We start from the raw sequence: 21,880 nt of genomic DNA, 5'->3' as shown, positions 1-21,880 counted from the left end.
CAAAATTATCTTACAAAGCCTACTTTTTAAGAAAGTACTGAAGCCGGGCAGCAGTGGTGGTGCACGCCTTTAATCCCAGCACTTCGGAGGCAGAGGCAGGTGGATCTCTGTGAGTTCAAGGCCAGCCTGGTCTACAGAGTAAGTTCTAGGACATGCACCAAAGTACTGAATAATTGTATCATCTGTTGCCTATTGTATTGGAAGTGAAAAACAAAATGGTTCTGAGGGTGTGCCTTTGTACCACTGGTAAATGGAAGCATCCTCAGTCAAAGACTGAACCGCCACAACTCAGATATGTATTGAATATGTACTTGATCTTGGGCTTGCAGTTGAACAAAATAGATAGGGCCCTACTCTTGGAGGACCCCCAAAATAGTGAGAAAACAGATGATATTCAAATAAGTAAAATTAACAAATGCCATTGTGTGAAAGTAGAGGATATAGGGACAGAATTATGGGATCAGAAAAATGAGAATGAGAGGGTCAAAAAGACTTCCCTGAAGAAGAGACACAGCTAAACAGACTTGTGAAAGTTGACACTGATGGAGCCATGTTTATCTCATGTGGCCCCATCCCTGTTGAGGACTACCTTTAATGAATTAAAAAAGAGAACAACAACCCTCCCCTGGGCTGGGGCATCTCTGTCAGAGCCATAGCTGGCAATAGAGCATGTGCTTTCTTTCTGCCTCTGCTGTGTGTGTTTGGCACAACCAACGGGGGCTCTGAGCAGGGACCTACATGAGGAAGGCTCTTGGATCGCAGCGAGCTTGACATCTGCTAAGGAAGAAGCGAGTGGCTGGGTCAGGTTTTGTCCTTCAAGTAAGAATACTTTTTCAGGGAGCTGGAGGGAAGCTGTGTCCAAAGTACTTGCCAGTGCCACTGTGCTGGTCAGCAAGCATCTGGAGGCTGGCTTCCTTGAGACTGCAGTTGGTGACTGTCTCCTCTGGTTTTCCCATGGCAGATGTCTCTTCCACAGTGTCCCATGGAGAAGGGCCATTAGGCAAAGGGGAGGGACTTGTTAATGCTGCAGGAGACAGGCCAGATTCAGAAGTCCCAGAGCCTGGCACTCCCCTGCCCCAGGGCAGCTGTCTATCCTGAGTTTTATGTTCTTGTTGTTTGATCTGGAATATCATGACCTGTCTTAGAGTTTCTGTTGCTACAATAAAACACCATTACCAAAAAGCAAGTTGCAGGGGGAAAGGGTTAATTTGCCTTACATTATCACATTGTACTGAAGGAAGCCAGGACAGGAACTCAACCAGAACCTGGAGGCAGAAGCTGATGCAGAAGCCATGGAGGAGTGCTACTTACTGGCTTGCTCCCCATGGCTTGCTCAGGCTACTTTCTTTTGGAACCCAGGACCACCAGCTCAGGGATGGCACTATCCACAATGGGCTGGGCCCTCCCCCATCAATCACTAATTAAGAAAATACCCTGCAGGGTTGCTTACAGCCTGCTCTTATGGAGGCATTTTCTTAATTGAGGTTTCCTCGTCCCGATAACTTTAGCTTGTGTCAAGTTGACATAAAACTAGCCAACACATGGCCCGTTTTACTTTTCCTCTTGTCTTCTCATCTGAAACACACACTCCATAGGAGAAGACAGTGGACTTAAATGCAAGTGAAGGTTCAAGGTCAGACTCTGTGGGGTGCTGAACCCCAGAGCCTACATGAGGAGGTAGCATTGAGTTCCTCATGGCATTGGTTAGGGAGGAACTAGGACAGTTTCTGTCTAGTTCAGCAATGACCCTGCAGAGCTTGGTGTGACACCTGGCTTGTCGAAGGTGCTTAGCACTGTTGAGATTGAAGAGATCCCCTCTGGCACCTTACAGATAGACGTGGACAAATTCTAACACAGGTTTTTGGCTCCTTTCCCAAGACCTGGCATTTATACGTTAGCTGCCTAGTGACAGAGCTTCTAGGGGATGTTTGAGGAACTTGAAATTATGCCATCAGGAACCCGGGACTGCTTAGCAAGAAAACACAAATGCTTAGGGCGATCAAAAAGGCTTTCTTAAATCCCCCTAAACCATCATCATGGCTCTCTTACCATTTCTTACTTTGCACACAGTGCATGTAGCACTGTGTCCAAGCTGTGTAGCCCCTCCCGTGGAACTCTCATGGTAACCATGAGGTGGTTATCATCTCGCTTCAATAAGGGAGGAAATCGGGGCTTAGGGAAAATGTTCTATCCTTGGTTTTAAGTGGATCTGTCTGACTCCATGGCCCACAGTTACTGTGAGATCTGAACCCTACACAGGGCTTTGTGCCTAGAGATTTGTTGTGTGATTTTTGTAGCGTTACCACTCATGGATGGAACTTCCTGGAAGTTAAGTTTTCTGTTCCCCGTAATAGAGATCTTCAGAAAGCAATCTAAAATAGGAACAAACTGCCCCTGAGAACCTTGTTCTCCCTGGAGAGCTCAGGCCTGCTGGTGTGTGTGTGTGTGTGTGTGTGTGTGTGTGTGTGTGTGTGTGTGTTTGCATCAGATGGGGCATGCACTACATGGTATCTAAGACCTCTCCAGCTCTAGCAGGATCTGGTTCTGCAAAAGATAAGCCCTCGTGTGATGTCCTGGCAGAGGCTCTTTCTGAATGGTACAAGGAGGGTCATCCTCAACCAGGCATGAGCAGTAGGTTCCAGACTTCGTTGTAATGGTTCATTCTGGATTTCTTACTTCCTTTTGTCTTTGAGGATTGGTCTAGGTCCCTTCCAACAGGAGCTAGACATCATTATGTTCCTGCTACCCTTTGGATTATACAACCACCTGCCAGGTATCTGGACTTGGCATAGAAACTGGCCCTGGGATGAGTCTGGGAATAGGGCACACCTTCTCTATGCTACTGTTGCTAGTCAGCTAGTCCTGGAATTTGTGGGGCTTCAGACTTTGCATAACTGAGCTGGTTATCCTTTTGAACTTTGCTCGGCCTCTTTGACTTTCTGTGGGTACATCATTGGTTTGGGGGTGCAGAAAGGTACGATGTGATTCCAGAGTGCCTCTCAAAATACCAAATGGGTAGGAGCATTCTGTAAACCTCAGAGGCTGCAGGAGGGGCATTATTGACTCCAGGTGCAGATGCCTTTGCAGTACCAGGGCCCTGGGGCAGGATAGCAGAGTGGGAAAACCCTACAGGTCATGCGGCCCAACTGCCTAGCTAGCGTGCAGTTGCTCCACTTCATGGCCTGGAGAGGTCAGCCAGACTTCCCTTGGGCTAGGCTAGCTCTTGAATGCACCAGTGAATAGAAAACCCTTGCTTATGTTAGCCTGTCCCACACAGCAGTGGTTCTTAACCTGTGGGTTACGACCCATTTGAGAATCAAATGACCCTTTCACAGGGGTCACATGTCAGATATCCTGAATATCAGATATTTGTTTTACAGTTCATAACAGTAGCAAAACCACAGTTGTGAAGTAGCAGTGAAAATAATTCTATGGTTGGGGGTCACTGTGATATGTAGAACTGTATTGAAGGGTCACAGCATTAGGAAGGTTGAGAACTGCTGCTCTCCAGAGTGTATTTTGAAGCTATCTTACTGCTCAGGGCTGTGTCCCTGTGAGGACAGTCCCTGTTACTCAGTGAATTTGCATAAGCCTGAGCGTGCCTGCCTTTTGTGTTCCATGTGCTGGTTCTGTGTGACCTTGTTGGTTCTAGGATTCTAGGATTGGATGGGGCAGGCACTGGTAATCTGTCTTAGAGGATAGTAGGAATCAAGGGGAGGTCGAATGACATCCTTGAGTCACCCCAATTTTGTGGACACCCTCAAAATGCTTGATCTTGTCCTTTTGCTTGGCCAGACACATTTGCTTCCTTTCAGACCCACACTACTTTTTATTGCAAGATTTGGAGAGCTCTTTCTGAAGGGTAAAGCTAGAGCTTTTAGCTCCCTCCTTCTTTCAAATGTACCTGGCCAGAAGGTGAGTGGGGATGGGCATGTAGGAGCCGTGTGGTGCCAGGAACAGGGTATTAGAGGTTGGAGGAGAAGTTGGAGGGTGCCAGATGTGACAGTTAAGTCTCTCAGAGAGGGACCTAACTGTGGAGACTAGGCCACTCTGGCAACTCCTAGGGCCTCTTCTTGTCTCTGCTCTACTCTTGAATGCTGGTCATCAGACCTGGAGCCTTGTACAGACCAGGCGAGGACTTGAAACTGAGTTAGAGTCCTGTTTCCCCCTGGGTATCCTTTAGAGATTCTACCCTCTCATCCTGTTTCTTATCTGCCTCCCTCTTTTTCCTTCTGATAAGGCATCCCTGAGCTAATAGGCCCTTTTAGCTGCCTTAGCATCCTCTAGTCCCCACACCTGGTGATGCAGAGATCTTGAAGATATGGCCTCTTTGACACATCAGATTCTATGTGCTCTCTTCCTCCTGGCCACCCACCCTTTAAGAGCCAAGAGGAAGATAGCACGTAGAATATGATGTCTCTGGCTTTAACGTTAGAGACCCAGTCAGACACTCAGCCTGCTCTTTCCAGACGCTATTGTCTTGTGTAAGAAGTGACATCTTACAGACAGCCTTAACCCTCAAGGATGAGTCCAGTGGTGGGACTTCGATGGATGGTGGCAAGACTATGACGTGGAAGTGATAAAAGGAAATGAGCACTTATGGAGTACCATGCAGGCACAGCACAGCACAGCACATCTGTTTTCTCTAACACCAACCAAGTGGTAAAGCTTGCTCAGGGTCACAGAGCCAGTGAAAGGTGGGGATCCGATGTGGGTTGTGTTCTGCGTGGCTCCTCTTGGTCTGTGGCACCTTTCAGCCACATGGTTTAAGAGGAAGTTTTGGAGCTGTCAGTCAGGGCTTAATGAGCCAAATGGTTAGGCACACAGGGCTTCATAAGGGATTGTATCTTTAATGGGTGTGACTGGTGGATGCAGAGTATTATCCAGAGCAGAGTGAAAACAGGTGGTAATGGGTCTAATAGACCCAGAATTGTCTCCTGGAGTACACAAAAGCACACTTTCCTCAGTGGGAGGAGGTTATGTCCCCTCCTGATCCTACCTTAAGACAGCCATAGTGTCAGGAAGACCACAAATCAGGAAGACCAAAAAATACTTAACGCAAGTATTGTGTGTCTTAGCGCTCGCTCTCTCTCTCTCTCTCTCTCTCTCTCTCTCTCTCTCTCTCTCTCTCTCTCTCTCTCTCTCTCCTTTGTGATGGTTAGCTTTCTGTTACTGTAACAGAGTGCCTGAGAGAATTTCCTTAAAGCGAAGAAAGGTTGGTTTGGCTCATAGCTTCAGAGGTTTCAGCCATGCTCTTTTGGCTCTGGCACTTTGAGCCTGTGGCAGCATAGTACCTTGTGGCAGAAGCCCATGGCATAGGAGACCTGCTCATGGCAGCCAGGAAACAAAAACAAGAAGGGGCCAGGGTGCGAGTATTTCCTCCAGTTAGGCTCTGCCTCTTAATGGTCTTACCAAACTCCAGGAGTGCCACAGGCTGGTCAGGCCTTTAACAGGGGGGCTGTTGGGGCTCATTTCAGATCTAAACTACCACATCCTTTTGCCACCATGAGTCAGGCCTTTAAACCCTCCAAGGCTCTGATGCTGCCCTTCCCACCTCTGCCCTGGCCTCTTTGAGTTCCTCCGGAGGCTTCGCCACGGCTATCCACCTCCTTCATCTTGCCTCTTCTTCTGACCCTCCCAAACCTTAGTGGACTGGCTGGAAATCCATACCCACTGTTTCCCCAACTAGCTAGGCAACAAGAAAAGGTTGTTTGTTTAAAGATTTACTCTTTTTTAGTTGTGTGTGTGTGTGTATATGTGTATGTGCATGTGAGTACTCTTGGAGGTCAGAAGAGGGCATTGGATCCCCAAAAGTTGGGGTCAAAGGTGGTTGTGAGCCACCTGATGTGGGTGCTAGGAACTGAACTTGATCCCCTGGAAGAGCAGCAAGTGCTCTTAGCCACTGAGCCATTTCTCTGATCCACTAGGAGAGGTTTACGAAAACAGAGGTGACTTCATTCCTTCAGTCTTCAAGCGGTCTCTGAAGGCAGGTGTGTTTGTAGCACCATTGCTGTGCCACAGAGGCTCAGGGACATAGTGGCTTAGTGGAGAGGAAACCTGTTTTCTGTCACATCGTGTCCCTGACATGAACATACAAGGAGAAGGGACCTCAACTGCCAGTGCTCACCTCAGGGTCCAGTAGTGCACCCACTTTCTCCTCAACAAACTTGCCCTCGCCCTCCCTTGGTGAACATCTGTGTGGTAGGCAGACTGAGCCACAAAACTTGGTGAAGCAGAGGCTGACTAAAGTAACTTCTGCCCTTCAGAAACTTGCTGTGTCATCTGGAGAGACCCTGTGTGGAAGCAGTCTGTTCCAGAGACCCTCTTGTGTACTGGGCAGTGCACACACAATGTATACCACATGTGTGGCTCTGTGAACCACACAGAGGACATAAAGTGTTGGGAGCAGGTGGGCTTCATAGCATGACATCTGAGCGTTCAGGGTCAGCAGGTAGAAGAGGAGTCTTCAGGAGGAATACGGAGAGACCTGAAGATCTGAGAGTGCGTGGAGATTGGTGGTGGATATGGTCTAAGCACAGAAGGGAATGAGAGGAGACTGTCCCAGATGTCTGTATGCCTTACACTTCCCTCCATCATGGACTCTATACCTGTTAAGAGCCTTCCCATGCCACTCTTTCTAAAATTATGTCCCTCTTATCATTCTGTTTTTCTACTTTATTTTTAGTGTAACCCTTTAGTAATTCCTGCCTTATGCCTTATGTGTAGAGTGTATGCTCCATGTGTACAAATAGTAGGTAACATTTTAACAAATGTTAAAAATGAATGAAAGAGGCTGGAGAGATGGCTCAGTGGTTACGAGCACTGGCTGCTCTTCTAGAGGTCCTGAGTTCAATTCCCAGCAACCATATAGTGGCTCACAACCATCTATAGTGGGATCTGATGCTCTCTTCTGGTGAGCGTGAAGATAGAGCATATATAAAATATAATATATAAAACTGAATGAGTGGTCAGGTGGTGGTGGCCCACGCCTTTAATGCCAGCACTTGGGAGGCAGAGGCAGGCAGATCTCTGTGAGTTTCAGGCCACCCTGGTCTATATAGTGAGTTTCAGGACTACAAAGAGAAATCCTATCTCAAGAAAAATAATAATAATGAACTATACTGAAGTACATATTTTTGGAAAGTTTGATCTCCATAATAAGGAGTTCAGCTTTCATGTATTCTTTTTTTAGGAGTAAAAAAATGTCTATGCCTGTGCGTGTACACAGTGTGTGTGTATGTGTGTGTATGTGTGTGTCTGTGTGTGTGTGTGTGTGTGTGTGTGTGTGTGTTATGTGTGTATGTGTGTGTGCCTGTGAAGACCAGAAGAGGGCATTGGATTTCCTGGAGCTGGAGTTACAGACCCTTTGATCTGCCTGAAGTGGATGCTGGGAACCCAGCGAGGGTCTTCAGGAAGAGAAGGAAAGCACTCTTTAACCACAGGCATTGGAGGGCCATGGCGTGCCGTGATTAAGGAAGATGTGCTAGAGCAAGGAGCATGCCTCTTTTTTAGCCCAGCTTACCTGCAAAGCCATTAGCTCCTAGGTCCCAGCACTGCTGGTGGAGAGTGTAACCTATTCTGGAAATGATCCTTTCATTCAGAGCCACATAAAGGGGCTTCCTCCTAACAGTGGAGGGAGCATGAGCCGACCTCAGTCTCTCGTTGGGCCTGAGCACTACAGCACTCCTGGACACAGCTGGTAGAAATGGGAATTCAGAGTTTTTCTGGAAAGCAGTTTGGCAGAGGGACCAAGAACCCTAAAAATATCCCTACTCTTTGACCTAGAAATTCCCCAGTGAGGGTTTTATCACAGGGAACCAAGTTGAAATGTGCTCAAAGCTTTATGTATGAAGACTTTCATCTCAGTGTAAGAATTTAGAAACATGCTAGGGGTAGAGCTTAGTGGTACGGTGTGTGCCTGCCCTTAGTTATATCCCCAGCCCTGATTTTAGAAACTGAGTTACCTAAAGGATAATTCAAGCACCTCCTAGATCCAGTCCCTTCATCACTACTCCAACTCAGAGGCCTCAGGACAGTCCTAGGCCAGGCCCTTTGACTCCTTGTCTGTCGCAGCAGCTCAGAACCCCATGTCCTCTACATGGGGCCCAGACTGAGCCATTGACCACGTCGTCCTCTGCTTCCCTCCTCCGAAGTCCTCCATCTCTTGGGGGCATGTCTAAACAGTGTCACTGGCCCCGCAGTCCTCCCTGCCCTGCCCTAGAGACTGTATATTCTCTGCACTTGTAACTTGATCTCTCACTGTCTTTTTGTGAGTCTGTCTCCTTTGACTAGCTCTGACCTTGAAAGTGTTCTACTCTGCTCATGTTCCCTGGTTGGGGCCTAATGCAGTCAGTGCTTCATATGTATTTTTGAATGGGTGAGTAAACGAATGAGTGGAGAATTGCATTCGATGCAGTACCCAGCACTTAACATGGTAAGCACTGAATAATTGTTGGCTGGATAAATTTATGTGAAATAAAAACAGCAGGATTTTTTTTATTTTATTTATAATAGATTTCATTTACTTTTGAGTCACTACCAGGAAGAACCAGCCAGGCATCTGAATTTGTACTGAGTTGCCACAGGTGACTCTGGCTTAGCAGCAAGGGGTTGAGACTAACTGAGCTAGAAGCTGGCGTCAGAGTGAGGCTGTTATAATGCTACAAGTTTCAGGTGTGCACACCATATGATCTCAGCAATATGTGTGTGAATTGAGAAGAGAAAGAAAATACCTCAATGTGTTATTGCTAGATATTTTTAGGAGATGGGATATGGGTGACTTACATTTTTTTTCTTTTTATGTTTCTATTATATAATTTCTCTGTATGTGGCATATGTCATCTTTTAAACATTAACAACGTGAGGAAGGTGCTTGGAGGGGTTCCTAATTGTACCTGGTATTGCAGATTGGGGGATCTGTTTCCATTCTGCAGCTCCTGCCAGCTCAGGGCTGATCCCAGGCATTGGGTCTATAGTTCATCCTCTGGTGAACCAAGGAGCTGCCTTGTGGTCTGGAAAGTGTAGAGCTAGTTCCCAGGTCCAGAGCAGGCTGCCTGTGGCTTGGTCCTCAGGAAGAAAGGGGCATGGGTAATGTGACAGACCCTGCCATGATGGGATTTTGTTTAAAAATTTGCCAGTGATGGTACTGGAGAGATGGCTTGGTGGTTAAGAGCACTGGCTGCTCTTGTGGAGGATCCAGGTGTGATTCCCAGCATCCATATGGTGGCTCACAACCATCTGTAGCCCCAGTTTGATGTCCACAGGCACCAGGCACACACATGGTACACAGACACACATGCAGGCAAAACATAAAAATAAAGGAAAAAAAACCCTAAAGAATTCACCAGTGAAAACTCCTTCAGTGAGGCTGGGCTGGAGTGCAGTGGGAGGGGGCCCTAGGACTGGACGGGGCCTAGACAGCAGAGTCTTGTGACACTGGGGTCTAGGTAGTTGGCTGGCTTAGCAGTCAGCTTGAAGGCAGAAGGTCAGCCAAGTGGGACCCCATTATTAGAAAGGGAGACAGATCGCATGGACTGACTGGTTGGGGAAAGCAACCAGCTGGAGAGAGAGTCCAGACCAAGGCGTTCTCAGCTTTGCTTTGGAGCAGCAAGCAAGTGAGGCTGTCTCCCGTGGGATGTGCTAGCTTGTTTGCTATCTAATACCACCCCCCTGTCAAAGCCTCTTCGGTGTCTTTCCCCTAGCGTGTTCTCTCTTTGAGAGTCCTGTCCATCTTTGCTTCTGCCTCCTCAAGCTGTCTTTTTCCTTGCTTCTGGAGGTATCTTGGGACCTCCTGAAGGCAAGATGGGGCCTTGTACATCTTTGAGGTCTGCACAGGAGCATGTGGTTCCCGGCCATAGTCAAAGAGTTCACTGAGGGAGGGATGCTTGGCATTTATCCACTTGCCCAGTGTAGCACAGAGGGCTCTGCTATGACTTTGCGACTGGCTCCTGCCTTGTGCTTCCCTGGGTCACCAAGGCGACAAAATGCTCACTTGCAAGCAAATAGCATCCCTGGTCAGGGCTGCCAGCCTTAGCAGTTCTTGACCTCCAGCTGAGCTGAAACCCAACAGCTGAAACCAAGAGGATGCCTTTCCCACCAGCCCTGAGCTGTGCCCACAGGGCTCTTCTGTCCTTTTGGTGGCTGTACTGAAAGCAGGTAGCTCCTGCTGCCTGCTGCTGTCACTCCTCTTTCCCACCTCACTCCAGAGCCTGGCTGGCATCTATGGCAGGAAGGAGGTTTTGGGACAGGTGATCTCCTAGTGCACAGATACCAGCTGTAACCTGTCTGCAGAGGCGCCTTCTTCTGGGGGCCTGGCTCATTTTCTCCTGGGTTTGGCAGAGGGAGGCTGCCTATCTTCTAAGCCACCCCCACAGGGGAGGGACTGGATGAGGCCACTGGAGGAGCACCCCTGAGAGAATGAGGCCTGACCTGTCTGCCGTGCCTCTGCATAGCCCCACCCCATCCCCAGGCTGACTCAGTCAGCTCTTGCTTGACACAGATCTTAAGCCCTCGTTAGACTAGTCTGAGGAAGGACAGGTGCTATGAGCCATGACCAGCCGCCCCCGGCCAGCCAGGCTCTACAGCCGCTGCTGCATGAAACCTTAAGGCAGGAGCAGCAGTGACTCCTCAGGCCACCCGTTGTCAGCCTACCTTCTCCTGAGACCAAAACCTATTCCACCAGAGTTCAGGAGTTCTCTGCCTTGAGCAAATCCTCTCTGCTGCTCCCTTTCTCACTCTCCTCAGCACCCTTTCCCGGGAGAACTGAGCTCCCAGCACCCCCGTGTGGTCCACCCTCTGGTTCATTTTCTTAACTCATTGGGCTCCCATACATGTCAGGTGCTCCTGCAGCGGAGAAACCTAGCCCTGCCACAAGCCCCATTTTGATTTTGGTTTTTATTTGATGTTAGCTCTTGAGACAGAGTCTTGCTGTGTTGTCCAGTTCTGCGTTGGCTTACAGGTATGTGTCTCTGCACCCACTCTCCTCATATTTGAGGCACAACTTATAGAAAGCAACTTAAATGGAAGCTTTAGTTGATCCAAGACAATCAGTAACTCTTTACTTAAAAAGTAGAAGGCAGCCAAAGGCAAACCCAGGGGTTTGTCTCAGCCTTGTCATGACAGAGGTTTTCTATTGCCCCACATGCCTCCAGATTTTCTACCAAATTACGTTTAAATGAATGCTAAAGGAACATAAAACTCTTTAAAAAGCCCACCTGTGCACAAACATGCTTCCTAGAAAAGACAAGGCCTATCCCGCACCCTCAACTCGGAAGGTTTTCTTCCTCACAGATACTAAACCTGAGCTCATTTAGGGTTGCCAGTTTTGGTGGGAAGCACAGAACCCTGACAGGACCACTAACTGACCCCAACAGTTACCCCAGCTCTGACATGTGCCAAGTAGAGATGGTGTCAGACACACAGTCACAGCCCATTTCCCTGCCATATTGCTCCATGTCAGTGCCCGGTTGGCAAAGGTAAGACCACCTCCACTTTAAAGATGACTCAACTGTAGGCATCAGGTGTTGTGGGGTATTTGTATAACGTGTGAAGATCTAGTGCTGTGATTGGTTTAATAAAGAACTGAATGGCCAATAGCTAGGCAGGAGGTATAGGCGGGACTTCCGGCCAGAGAGAAAGGCCGTAGGAGAGGAATCTTAAGCGCACGTCAGACAGCAGTGGAGGGAGTAGGACATACAGAAGGAAGGAAAGGTAAACAGCCACAAGGCAAAACATAGATGAGTATAAATGGGTCAGTTTCAGTTACAAGAGCTGCTGGGCAGTGGTGGCACACACTGTTAATCCCAGTACTCAGGAGACAGAGGCAGGCAGATCTCGAGTTCTACAGAGTTCTCAGCCTGGTCTACAGATCGAGTTCCCAGACAGGCTCTAAAACTACACACAGAAACCCTATCTCGAAACTGCCCTCTCCCCAAAAAAAAGTTACAAGAGCTAATAGGACAAGCCTAAGCTAAGGCTGAGCTTTCATAATTAGTCTCTGTGTCATTATTTGTGAGCTGGGGGCTGACAGCAAGGCTTACTACAATCAAGGACAGATCATCAGAGACTATGAGCTTCTGAGTTTTCTTTCTTTTTCTCTTCTGGCTTTCTCTCTCACCTCTTCTGCTCCTTCCCCCATCTCTGGCCTTAAGATATTACCAAGTTAGGTACATTCATCCTTTTGAATTAGCATCCTATCAGTTCATTATGGCATATGCTGGTCCCAAGTTTTAGTTGACAGACATGTCAGCATTTCCATCATTAGGGAGTTAACCTGTAAAGTAGATATAGTAACACATACCTGTAATCCCAGCCCTCAGGAGGCTGAGATAGGAGGATCACAAGTTCTAGACCAGCCTGTGCTACCTAGCGTGTTCCTGGCTAGACTGGGCTACACAGACCCTATCACAAAACAAAAACAGCTAACAACATACTGTGTTATCTGAATGGGATTGGAGAGATCTACTTTTGAGATCTGGGAGAGAGGCAATAAGAGCTTTGTCTTGACAGAGTTGGGAATTTCCCTTTGGCATACCCAGTTAAGACTGGAGCTGGTCAGGAGGGCACAGATTGAAAACAAAAAAAACAGGGTAATCCAGTGAGTGCCATAGCTAGAGTTCACTTTGGAAGTGACCCTGATGGCCGTACCACAGGCATGAGTTCGGATATTTATGGAGCCCTCATTTATCTACGGAGAACAGTATAAGTAGGAGGACTGTGGGATGTGGGCAGGACACCCATTAGACCATGCAAGGTCCCGGGCAACTCATCAGATGCCCAGCTGGCTCTGCCTGTTGTATTGGCTATTTCTCCTGACTGAAGGCCTTGGCTTCTCCCATACCTGCCACTTGAAACAGCCTCTGAGTCTCCTTTATGCCACCCAGTGTGTGTCTGATGGTCTAGCCATCCATCCATCCATCCATCCATCCTTGACCTACCCACCCAAGGAATACCAAAAGCTCATTCTGGGCCAGGGACCTAGACAACTATGAAGGGGAGGCCCAGGCTCTGCCCTAGTGATGAGCCTTCCTTCCAGTAGTCAGTAGGGGAGATGGGATCAAGGTGGTGAGTTAATAGTAGCTGAATTAGGAGAAGAGCTGAGGTGGGGAGCAGGGAGCCCACTTTGCCAGGTTGGAAGAGAAGACTTCGGTGAGGAGGCAGTCCTTAAGTCTTGGATTTTTTTTTTTTTTCTTTTCCGAGACAGAGTTTCTCTGTGTAGCTTTACACCTTTCCTGGATCTTGCACTGTAGACCAGGCTGGCCTCGAACTCACAAAGATCCACCTGCTTCTGCCTCCCAAGTGCTGGGATTAAAGGCGTGCGTCACCACCCGGCTTGGATATTCTTAAGTTAATTAAAATATCAACCTCACTTCCTCAGGCCCTTCAGCCAGAGGGTTCTCAGGAATTAGGTGTTGAAATGAATCTGGGCCATGACCCTTTTGTTTAGGCCTGCACACCATAGCAGCAAGTAATCACCCCCCTCTCCTGCGTTCAGGCTTCCTGGCTCCACCCCCAGTTGTCATTTGAGCACAGAGAATTGGGTTACTTTGTGGGTGGGGTAGTAGGGCCCTATAAACTAGAGTGTGGCCCAGCATGGAGCTCAAGATTAGCCCCATCAGCACCAGGGACAGGATGGCTACAGAGCAGGCACTGCCCACCCATGGACTCTTGAGGTCCTCCTGGGATTGGGTCTTCATCAGATGCTTCCCCTCTCTATTACCATCATTACCCCGAAGGGAAACTGAGGCCCAGAGCTTGCTCTTCCAGCAACAGCAGAAGCCAACGTAGGGTAGTTCACTAGGCTGTAAGGAGGGTGAAATGAGAAGTCTGAAATGCAGGCACAGGGATGTCTTACTCCCACCCAGGCCCTCGTTTAGAGGCCTTAGGGATGAGAAGCCCTGGGTTCCAGCCACTGGTTTGGCATCTGTGGAGGAGGCAGCAGGTCAGGGTGTATGTTGCCAGCAGACTGGCTGCTGCCTCCACTCTAGTACCTGCCTATTTGGTTTCTTGTTTCAGTTTTTAATTTACATATTTATTTATTGTATGTTTGTATATTTTGAAAGATGTGCCAGAGCACACATTCCAAGGATTTCCTAAATTATTCAGATATTTTCATAACAAGTGTGAGCATACTGTATTACAAAACCAAAAAACATTGTGCATCATTGTGTGATTCATTCTCAGCTGAGACAAGGAGATGAGTTTGTCTGGTCAGAGACTTACTCTCATCTGGGCATCTACTGTGCCTGGCCTCACCAGAAGGCCAGTGAACATTTCAAGGATGACTGTGAACAATCCGAGCAGTTTCCATTGTAAAGGGTTCCGGGTGGGGGTGGGGCCACAGAGTCCAAGGACTAGAGAGACTCTCCTAGGTCTTTTTGGGGGGTAGGGCACAGAATCTCTTTCTCTCTCCCTCTCTCCCACCCCCTCTGTTTCTTTCTCTCTCTCTCTCTCTCCCCCTCCCTCTCCCTCTCCCCCCCCCCCCTCTCTCTCTCTGTGTGTGTGTGTGTGTGTGTGTGTGTAGATGGCTTGGGCAGGAGCTGTGTTTTGGAGGGTCAGGAGTACTCACAGTGGATAGATTGCAGATTGGAGCTGAGTGGAAAGCTAGAAGCAGCTCTGAACTGTAGTCCAAGGGGCCCAGCCAAGGATGCCCAGCAGCTCTGCCCCAGTCCTGCCAGGCAATCTCCTGTTCTCTGAGATGCCCCAGTTCACACAGAGCTTAGTTAAATGATGCCCAGGTGAAGGCCTCCTACTCCACCAGTGGCTCCCATTGAGAAGCCCAGGGTAGGTATTGCCAGTGGGAGCTGAGGCCGTATGTCCTCTGAAGCCTGCAGTCTTCGTGGAGATATCAGGAGTGGTATATTCACTCCACCCTGCTTCCCCTAAATCGCTCCAATTTGCCTGCCTCAGAGAACAGGTTCTTTGAAAGCCTTCTGCTACCTTCTACTCTCTGGGATAGGGGTGGGGAGGTGGCTGGGGGAGTATGGGTGGGGATAAGAGTTGGCTTTTTAAAAAGGAAGGAAGGAAGCAGAAGCTGAGTCTGAGACTGTAGTTATACCAGGCCTCACCTGCCCACTCCATCAGCCCATTCTGTAGGGACTGAGCAGGAGGGACACGGACACCTTCTCCTGTTTCATTTGGAGACCCTGCTTTGTGGCCTGACTAGAGGTCTGGGATGTGCTTTGTGGGAATACTGGGGGCCCTGGCTGTTCCAGTATTCCATTCAGGGGTCAGGGCCCTCCTGGGGGCATGCATATATCACTGTTGGCTCCCTGTTTTCCAAGACCACTTCTTTAGGCATTGCCAAAATAAATATCTTAGGAGACTTGGGCAGCTTCTCAGGTGTTTCCACAACCAGCTGGGCACAGCCAGCACCTTTGGCCTTTCTGCCCACTGCGGCACTGCCTCTGACCCATCTGAAGATGGGGGACATGGTGCTGTTGGAGTTGGGGCTGGGTCTCATCCAGGAATCTGGGTCCTGTTATGCTTCTGTGAAAGGAGTAGGAGTCTCTGCCCACTGAGGTCCCAGTTGACTGTGTTTCTGATTCCTTTGTTGCTGCTGCTGTTGTTTTGACACGTAGTCTGGCTGTGTAGCCCAGGCTGGCCTTAAACTCAAGCTCCTCTGCCCCAGCCTTACAAGTGCTTGGGTTATAGGACTGTACCACCACACTGTCTTATCACTCCCAGTTTACCTGTGTGGAGACTGAGAGCCACAGGGTTGGCTGTCCTGGGTCCCACCTGTGAGGTGGCATCAAGAGGTAGACTCAGGCCCTCTGATTGCAAAGCCGCCTCTTGATGGTCCAACCCTTTGGTTTTCCCACTTCCTGAACCAGCCCCTGGAGCCTGGGGCTCTTGGGGGCCCTCGAGGAGCTAGGTGCTCTTGCTGGAACAGCCACCCAGGCCTAGCAGCTGGTGGCCGGATGTGTCCTGGCACAGCTGTGGGGTTAAAAGGATGCACTTGATTTGTGCACAGTTCCAATTTGGAGCCCCCTGTGGACTGCCCACCCAGTCCTGGCAAGTGAGTTGCCTGCCTGTGAGTCACACAGACACTGATGAGTCAGGTTTTTCCCTTCTTCATTCTGGAGCAGCTGGGGAGGAGTGGGGTTTTCTTGGGAAACAGATCCCTCTCTTTGCTCTCCTACTCATTCCCCTTGTCTCGGAGCTGACTGTTTTCTCTGCATACAACCACAACTTGGCCCTGTAGGAAGAGGCCTTTGTGTCCCCATAGGAGAAGGTATCTGAGCTCTGGTCATACTGGTCAGAACACAGGCCTCAGGCTGAGTGGAGTCAGGGAGAGGGAGAGGGTCTGCCAGCCTTATTAGTAAGGAGCACAAGGAACCAGTCCAGGGCTGTCTGCCTCCCAAGCCACACACCTGGGCTGGGGCTTGGTTTGTTCTATCTGCAAAGAGGTGACTGCCCTCGGACATACATGTAGGTCCCCCTAATCACAGCTCTCCTTCACTGCTGTTTAGCCAGCCTGACTGTGCAGATGGTCAGCCTCAAGCAGGAACAGGGTTCTCCCAGAGCACCCCTTGCCAGGCCCTCACAGAGGCCTGATTAAACACAGAGAAAGCAGCCAGCTTGGCTGGGTAGCAAGTTCCTGATCAGTGCTTCTTGGCATGGCTGTGTATTGGAACCATCTGGAGAGCTTCTAAACCCCTGTGGTGCTGGAGCGAGGAGCAGACTCAGAGCAATTAAGTCAGATCTGTCCCCTCAAGGGGCGGGGTGCATATTTCTGGTGGACCATGCTGTATCAGTTCTCAAGAATCTGTCCTCTAGTAGTTGATAGTCAAGTATTTGCTAGGACAGCACAGCATGGGGAATAGCTGGAGTGTAACCCAGAGCTGATGCTAGGGCTTCAGTCCTGGATCATGATGGATGGAGGCTAGAAGTCTGGACCCCTTAGTGCTAAGGAAGGAAAGCAGGGGGGACAGGGACTGCCAGGGCTGGTGAGTCAGGCTGTAGAGGAGGAAGGGGAAGGGATGAGTCAGGCACAGCTGCCTGCGAGGCCCAAACTTGGCTTTGGAGCATAAATGTGCTCAGTGAGTTCTCTGTCAATCTGTAAACTAAATGTTGTGTGCTGCAGGCTGTGCCGCATGAGGAAATGGGTGATGATCCTTGAAAAGATGGGGTTCCAGATCTCAGAAGTGTTGGGCATCGCTGTGCATACTTTGAACGGCTCACAGAAACTAGGTAAATAAAAGAGTGGCATTCAGGTTGGGTAGAGGTGCCTGGAGGATCATGCAGGGTGTCATGATGGAAAGGAATTGGACTTCTGATTCCAAGTTCACTCCACTAAGAATACCAACCAGAAACATAATAGCACAGAACTCCTTACTGGCTTCTGACAAAATGTAGATTAAATTAACAGAGGGCTTGAGAGAAACTGGAGCCACACCAGGGAAAGCATAATCTTTTTAGCTCTGATCATAGTAGGTAGAGCTCGCTCGTTTGTTCTGAGATAGTTTTATAGTTCAGGCTGGTCTTGAACTCACTGTTTAGCCAAGGATGATCCTGAACTCCTTATCTTCCTGCCCCCAATTGCTGTGATTACAGATGCCCAGCTTGACCCCAGGAGTTCTAAACAAACTTGGTGTGATGTTTGTTGTGAGGCAGAGATCTAATGTACACAGGAGCCAGTGATACTTGGTGCTATGCCTCACCTGGGCTGTTCAGTCCTCTCAACTAACCTAAGCCAATACCTAAGAGCTTTTCCTGTTGGGAAATGCATTGCAGCCACCAGGCTCCATCCTGGTTATTGTTCTCCTCGGGCATTTCATTTCTTCCAGTTAAGTCTGGGTAAGTTGTGTCTATGCATTTCTCTGATTCGGCATCGACAGGATTGTCAGCGTTGAGAATAGTGAAGAGCAGGGAGCCGGCTAAAGAGGTGGAGTGGGTATGCGTGTGTGAAATAGTAGTGTTAATGACAGAAACTGAGAGATGGCTCAGCAGTTAGGAATACTTGATGCTCTTCTAGAGGACCCAAGTTTGGTTCTTCGTACCCACTTCGGGTGGCTCACAACCACCTGTAACTCTAGCTCCATGGGACCTCCACAGACCCACATCCCCCCACACAAATAAAAATAAACCTTTTAAAAAAAAAAAAACAGTTACAGAAACAACTACGGTAACAGCAGTCGGTGCTTCCACTAGAGCAAATGTGTGCCACGTTTGTGTGTATATGTACACATTAAGGAAGCAAGAGCCCGTGGGTCTGAGTGTTAAGGAAATCTCTTGTGGGATTTAGGTTGTTTTTTTTTTTTTTTAAGATTTATTTATTATGTATATGAGTGCTCTGTCTGCATGTACACCTTTATGCCAGAAGAAGACATCACATCCCACTATAGATAGTTGTGAGCCACCATGTGGTTGCTGGGAATTGAACTCAAGACCTCTGGAAGAACAGGCAGTGCTTCTAACCACTGAGCCATCTCTCCAACCCCAGGATTTAGGTTTTTATGTGTACATATAAATCTAGCTTCTTACAGTTTTCCAACCTCCCTCAAGTGAGATGATGACCATCCAGTGCCTTATCAGGGCCATTTAGGTAGTAACAAATCTCATGTTCAAGTTCATTTCTGTCTAGGCTCCAAAACTCAGTGGTCTCGACTTACCACTTTTGACTTTTCAGTGGCACAAAAGCATCTTCTGCAACTGTTCTGTTGTTTGCCTTCTGTATGGTGCTCGATGAATAGCATGAGCTACTCGACACTTTATTGTGAAGTAGGCTTTGTGGCAGATGACTTTGCCCAAGTGTAGGCTAGTAGAAGAGTTTGAGCATGTGCACAATAGGTGCTATGGTGTGGGTGTGATCTGTGTCTGCTAGAACTCGGCAAAGCATGGTCCTAGTTGAATGGTTTTGAGGTGGTGGGGCCTTTAGGGATCCATCTTAGAAGTGGCTTGATGTTTTCTTCGGTGTTTGCCCACTTGTTCTTTGGCTTTTCTGCTATGCCTTTTGCAACACAAGCCTCCTGCATTTAACCCCTGTATTCTCCTGCACATTGTGGTAAAGAGAACAGTTTTCAAGTTTTGAAAACAACAGCGACTTGATGAAGAAGAAGGGAACCTTAACTACATTGTGCTAATGCACAGTATTGACTTAGCTTGACTATCGGGTACCATTGCTGGTACCATGGTTTTGGACTGTGAGCCAAATAGACGTCTTTCTTCCTAAATCACCCACTCTCTGTTCTTTTGTTAGAGTACCAGAAGATGGACCAAGACAGTAGGCTAGGCTAAGCTGTGCTGTTTGGTAAGTTAGGTGTATTAAATGCATTTTTTTTTTATTTTGTCTTCAGCTTACAGGGGACTTATCAAGATGATTTCAGTGGGGGAGTATCTGAGTCCTCAGATCTGTGTATCTGTGTTCCATTCCTGCCATACATGTAGCCCAGGAGGAGTAACTAGCATTAGTATTTGCTTTCTGCCTTCAGATTCATCCACAATGGAAGTAGGCTTCCTCATGGGGTAGCAGTTTTCCCAAGCAGGGTTGTTGTATGAGATGGGGGACTGGTCTCCACTACTGAGACCCAAGCCAACTGTGCTTAGAGTCTAGCTGGTGACTGTTTCTTTAAGCTTGTGAAGGACCTAGGCACCTAGTCTTTGGCGTGGACTGGGATCCAGGATCCAGAAAGCTGGGTTGAACCTCTAGCTCCTGTTACCTTGTTCATTTTCTGTTTTACTTGCCGCCTTTCCCACCATAATGCCTGTGTTCAGCTCCAGATATTTTTGTATTCCAGTTAGAACTTAGCCTGCTCTGTTGGTGGAATAGTGTAACAGAAGCAATTTATGCCCCACACACTTGGGAAACAGATATGGGGTCCAGGGCAAGACACCTTACCTCTTAGCCTCCGTTTCCTCATCAGTAAAAAGAAGGGCTAAGACTGTGACATTAAGCTTCGAGACTCTGCCCCACCCTCAGTGCTGTATGCTAATAGAATGACTTTTCTGATACCAGGTAATATGAGCCCAGCGTGGCACAGTGTCCTGGCTGATACTCACTGGGTTTTCCCCTGTGATGGCAGCTGAGACAGCTGGGCTACCTGTGCAGAAACAGTGAAGAGAGCTCTTCCCTCCCTCTCTTTCCTCTTTCCCTCCCTACAGTCCCAAGGTAGCAAAGGGAGCTGGCCAGATACAGGAGACCTTTCCAGCAACCCCCAAGGAGCTCCTGATTTATTTATTAGCTGCCATCTCCCTCTTCTCCCCTAGGGAAAATGCTGACCCTGTGACGTGAGGCCTGCACGGGAGTGCAGCATCCTCTAAGCCTGTTCTTTGTCCCTGTTAAACTTAACCTCATTTAACCCCTGTGTTCTCCTGCACTCGAAAGTGAAGAGCAAGAGGTTTCAAATATTTCAGTATCCAGCAACTTCACAAAGAAGATGCTGACCTCTGACTGCATTGTGGTAATGCACAGTATTGACTTGGCTTGATGATCAGAATCCTTCATCGAGGCTCTAGGCAGAGTGGTCACACTTAGCCATTACTGCAACCCCATGAAATGGTCTTTCTACATAGGAGAACACCAAGGCACAGGATGGCGAGGTCATCTGCTGGCATCCACACAAGTGCTCACTAGCCAGAGAGAGCCCCTCTGCCCATCTTGTTCAGGTCAGGACCCCAGTTGCACTTGGAAACAAGTATCAGTACAGGGTGAAGAGTAGAGTGTAGTCACCACAAGGAAAGAGCAGCTGGAATTTTCAAAGTGTGGGAACTTTGTCAACACCTGTGTGTGCATTTGTGCCCTCTTCCCTCCAGACCAGCCGCAGCTAAGGAGCTGCTGGCCATATGACATGTGGCGCTTCGGTTTGTACTCAAGCTCACATGGGCCAGTTTTTCTTCAGGAAGTGGGCCAGGGTGGTTGGTTAGTGCCCGCTCTGGGTACTACCTGCTCTTGTTTGACTTTGCAGGGCCAGGCTGGGGGCTCAGGCCAGAGGGCAGATACGCCTCTTCCCCAGTATTTTCAGGGTGGCCCGCCTGTGAATGTGTGTGCTACCTCAGAGCAGTGAAAGCACAGGCTGTCTGCTCTTGTGAGCCCCCTTGTCCTTTTCCATAGCTGCCCCTGGGACTTCTGGGTAAGGCTGTTTCTCTTGGCCACACTTGGAGCTCCCTTCACCACAGAGGTTCCGGCCCTCTCTGGGCTTGGTTTCTGGCATCCAGTGCCTTGTCCTTCTGCAGGCATCTCACTGAGCACTCTGTGACTGGCTTTGGCCCCTCATGCTCTCCTTTGTTCCCCTGCCTGTCTTCTTACTCACCAACAGTCCTCTCTTCCCCATTTGCAGGGCATTCGTCCCAGCAATCCCGCCTTTCCCATTCTGTCTGCTCACTTCATTTGCACCAGATGCTGAGCTGCCCCAAGAATCAGGAAGATAAACTGCAGGGACTCTGAGCTTCAGGCCACTGAAAAGGATGGTGGCAGAGAAGTGCAGTGCTCTAGGCATAGTGCCGTCCTGGAGCTGACAGAGTCCCAGAGGACAAGAGCCTTCCTGCCTTGATTTTTCTGCCCTGCCCAGGACCACTTGAGACCTCTGTATCTGGAGGAGGTACAGGTTAGGATGTCTGGTTTGTCACTTAGCAACCATCTCTACCCTTTCCCCTCCCTAAGCCCTGGAGGTGGGCCCCAGGGAATGGGGAGGCAAGGCCCACAGGCCTGCTGAGAGTCCCAGATGAGTAGAGCTGGGCCAACACAGTCCTCTCTCTTCTTCTCTATCAAAGGTAACCCAAGCTCTGAGGGTCATCTCAGGCTATGTCTGGCTATAAATACTATGTTTCCTGGGGGATTACCTGGGCTTTTCTTCTGGCTACACCCTCTTAGGCTGAGCTGATCCTTCCAGGGCCGGTGGTTCTTTCTGACCTCTTATCCCCTTAGCCAGGTGGGTCACTGCAG

The 21,880-nt window shown here is 48.9% G+C and overlaps 1 protein-coding gene across 3 annotated transcripts in view; it reads left to right on the top strand.

Moving 5' to 3' along the window:
* Positions 1-21,880, top strand: part of Ubtd1 (ubiquitin domain containing 1) — a 58,552-nt gene that overhangs the window by 22,375 nt on the left and 14,297 nt on the right. Inside the window, exon 1 of one of the 3 annotated variants that reach the window (XM_059258045.1) lies at positions 17,079-17,190. The exons of the other annotated variants lie outside the window; for them this stretch is intronic. Coding sequence (XP_059114028.1) covers positions 17,094-17,190 — 97 coding nt within the window. The 5' untranslated portion in view covers positions 17,079-17,093. Of the gene's footprint in view, positions 1-17,078; positions 17,191-21,880 lie in introns of those variants that run through there. 3 annotated transcript variants of the gene reach the window in all.

This window comes from Peromyscus eremicus, chromosome 1 (genome assembly GCF_949786415.1).
Source record: "Peromyscus eremicus chromosome 1, PerEre_H2_v1, whole genome shotgun sequence".
Classification (NCBI taxonomy): domain Eukaryota; kingdom Metazoa; phylum Chordata; class Mammalia; order Rodentia; family Cricetidae; genus Peromyscus; species Peromyscus eremicus.
Note: the sequence above shows the minus strand (reverse complement) of the source record. Positions and strands in the feature narration are given on the sequence as shown.